At 30.5% G+C, this 3,665-nt stretch overlaps 1 protein-coding gene across 1 annotated transcript; it reads right to left on the bottom strand.

Annotated features, from left to right (window-relative positions):
- Positions 1-1,232: 1,232 nt before the first annotated feature.
- LOC108733467 (probable chitinase 2) lies at positions 1,233-3,507 on the bottom strand. Its single transcript, XM_025974467.1, has 7 exons — positions 3,101-3,507; positions 2,753-2,917; positions 2,427-2,622; positions 2,252-2,348; positions 1,974-2,189; positions 1,713-1,916; positions 1,233-1,658 (listed from the first exon to the last, which is right to left on the bottom strand). The coding sequence occupies exons 1-7, from the start codon at positions 3,177-3,179 to the stop codon at positions 1,233-1,235; spliced, it is 1,383 nt and encodes a 460-aa protein (XP_025830252.1). The 5' UTR covers positions 3,180-3,507.
- Between the last annotated feature and the right edge of the window lie 158 nt (positions 3,508-3,665).

The following is a 3,665-nucleotide window of genomic DNA, read 5'->3' as shown; positions in this document are numbered from 1 at the left end:
TGATCGATGGAAAATGATCCTTTACCAGGTCTGTATACTGCCCAAGTTCCTACATAGCACACCACGACCTTATTATGTTTCGCTGCTAAAATAACACTTATATAATGGATTTCTTTATTACATAAATTTTGGTCTAGTGTTTGATTCCATACACGAATAAAATAAAAATTATAAAAACTTATATTAGTTTTTTAATGCATAATAACTATTTTGGATAGGTCAGTTTTTGTTAAACTTTTTACACTTGCTTGTAAAAGTAAAGTAATACCTGTATAAGCCTCGGTGTGATGATGTAAATTAAAAATTGTAGCACATAACAACACTGATAATGCCCCATTCCACCCCATATTGTTTCGATAGGATATTTTTATTTAAATAAGTAAATAAAAAATTATTATTTTGGTGTGAACCACATTCTTAAAACTACCGCACAGTTAGAAATTACCATTTACCGTTATTTTTTGTTAGCCAAAGCAAATTACTGTTGTATATTGTCTTTAAGTCTTTGTCTGTTACGAGCAAGTTCTTGATAAAATTTTTAGAGGAGGTGGCAAATTATTACTTTCACTGCCTAATTATATTGTTTCTTTCTCTTTTCTAGCTGCGTTTCGGTCTCTTGCACAAGGTAGACGAGGTAAACGATGAAAGTGTATCACTGTACAAGAATGTAAAAGACGTGTTTTATCAGAACCTGTTTGTTATTTAAATGATGTCTTAAGGAATAAAATGTAAAGGTATTCTTGTTGAAGAAGTGGATTTATTTGGAAAAAAAGACGCTCTATTCATTATTATTTATTTGAAATACTTCTCTTTTTTTATTGTAATGTAGTTTCTTATAATCTTAAAAATAATTTTACAAGGCCCCTGAACTTTTATTTTAACGATTTTGGTAAATAATATATTTGCAAAAGGTATAAAATTTTTCAGCAAGTTAAAAATGAAAACTGTTTTTTTGTGAATCCACAACATACCTGCACTATATATCGGTTGAACAAGTAAAAAAAATTACTTTTTATATATTTTTTTCCGAATTTAAAATGACGATTTTCTTAATATCAAATTAACTTGTCAAGAGAGCGTTCAAGTATTACGTAAAGAATTTTATTAATATCGAACCTCCCTCGACAAATTTGTTAACCATTCTCTGAATAATAAGACTTAAAAAGTAACGTTTATCTTGATTATCAAGTTATTTTCAGGATCAAAACACAAAAACACTACCCTTCTTTAAATTAAACAATTATGCATATANTATTTAGCAGTTTATTTAAAATACATCCCAACATTATAACAATAGGAGCACAGCTTTTTTCATATACTGTAGAAGAAGCATGATTGTTTTTGGTCTTTTCATCATCAGGAATTTCATTTTTGCGATTTTCTTCCACTTCTCGAATGGAAATTTCAATTGCTTTATTAATGGTTTTCATAAGTGGAAATTTTTCGACCGAGCAATCACCGTGAAAATCATCGGTATCCATGGACCATACCATGATTCCTCCTAAACTTTCTGCAATAGCAAATCTGACTTTTGCCACAATAGATCTTTCATTATCATATGAAATAACTTTATCGTCACTAACAGCTAATGGAGTTTGCGAATCTTCATCCCAAAATGTCTTCCAATTAGCTGTCGTATTTTGGAGTTCTAAACAAATCTAAAGGAAAAACTTTAAGATTTTAGTTTCAACAAAAATTGTAACTATAAATACCTCGTTGTAACCCATAAATCCATTTTCTTTTGTAAACGGCCCCTGGAATCCAAAACTTCTCGCCACCGCGCCAAATTTCGGTTCTTCATGAGAATCCAATGGCCAAGGTTCAGGGGTCAAAAAAGTTCTTCCATACAAAGGTACACCAAGAACTAATTTTTCTTTAGCTGCTCCCAGTTTAATTAAGTATTTAATAGAATATTCCTACAATGGTACTAGTGACAAAACTACCTTTCTTAGATGTCACCATTAATTACTTACAACGGTATATGTGTCATTAGTATCTTTGCTTCTTAGGGGGGCATTTGGACCAGTCTTCCCATCCCAGGCCCCATGATAATCATAACACATAACATGGATATAATCTAAATAATTTGATATGCCTCCTACATCATAAGCGACATCAATGGTATCTTTACCAGCCCCAATGGCGGCTGTTAAAAGCAAATTGTATTTCCTGAATGCTGATTTTAATTCCTAAAACATAAACGATTTTGTTGAAAAAATTACTTATAAGTGTATTAATTTTATTTGTTTACTTTTACAAGAAGCAAGAAGTTATGTTTATCTTCTTGATCTCCACCTCTCTTTCCGGGAAATTCCCAATCAAGATCTAAACCATCGAATTTGTATTTTCTATATAGTAAATAAAAAAATTTATATCAAATGTTTTCATAATTTACAATTTGTCATCATATTCCTTTGAGTATTTACCTTATAAAATCTATAACGCTACTAATAAATCTAGATCTTCTTTGGGCACTTTTAACTAATGCTGAATAATTAGCCGAACCTTCGTTCCATCCTCCAATTGCTAGAGATATTTTTATATGTGGATAAAAATTTTTAATGTTTGTCATCCGTTTATATCCACCTTTTCCGTAATTATCGGTTAAATCTTGCCATGCGTCTAAATAATAATAAATAATGTAATTGATTGTGGGAAAAGTTCTTTAATTTTGCAGGGCACCGTATGTATCGTACCCCGATACTTTTCTATGTACAGTACGATACAGAAGTATTTTGAAACATAAGCTTACCCAGAGATTTAATGCTATCCTTTGCTACATCTAAACCAGCAAATGCATAAATAAGATGTGTACAAACAGTAGGATCAATATGATCGATGGAAAATGATCCTTTACCAGGTCTGTATACTGCCCATGTTCCTACATAGCACACCACGACCTTATTATGTTTCGCTGCTAAAATAACACTTATATAATGGATTTCTTTATTACATAAATTTTGGTCTAGTGTTTGATTCCATACACGAATAAAATAAAAATTATAAAAACTTATATTAGTTTTTTAATGCATAATAACTATTTTGGATAGGTCAGTTTTTGTTAAACTTTTTACACTTGCTTGTAAAAGTAAAGTAATACCTGTATAAGCCTCGGTGTGATGATGTAAATTAAAAATTGTAGCACATAACAACACTGATAATGCCCCATTCCACCCCATATTGTTTCGATAGGATATTTTTATTTAAATAAGTAAATAAAAAATTATTATTTTGGTGTGAACCACATTCTTAAAACTACCGCACAGTTAGAAATTACCATTTACCGTTATTTTTTGTTAGCCAAAGCAAATTACTGTTGTATATTGTCTTTAAGTCTTTGTCTGTTACGAGCAAGTTCTTGATAAAATTTTTAGAGGAGGTGGCAAATTATTACTTTCACTGCCTAATTATATTGTTTCTTTCTCTTTTCTAGCTGCGTTTCGGTCTCTTGCACAAGGTAGACGAGGTAAACGATGAAAGTGTATCACTGTACAAGAATGTAAAAGACGTGTTTTATCAGAACCTGTTTGTTATTTAAATGATGTCTTAAGGAATAAAATGTAAAGGTATTCTTGTTGAAGAAGTGGATTTATTTGGAAAAAAAGACGCTCTATTCATTATTATTTATTTGAAATACTTCTCTTTTTTTATTGTAATGTAGTTTC

Source organism: Agrilus planipennis, unplaced genomic scaffold (genome assembly GCF_000699045.2).
Source record: "Agrilus planipennis isolate EAB-ADULT unplaced genomic scaffold, Apla_2.0 scaffold44, whole genome shotgun sequence".
Classification (NCBI taxonomy): Eukaryota; Metazoa; Arthropoda; class Insecta; order Coleoptera; family Buprestidae; genus Agrilus; species Agrilus planipennis.
Note: the sequence above shows the minus strand (reverse complement) of the source record. Positions and strands in the feature narration are given on the sequence as shown.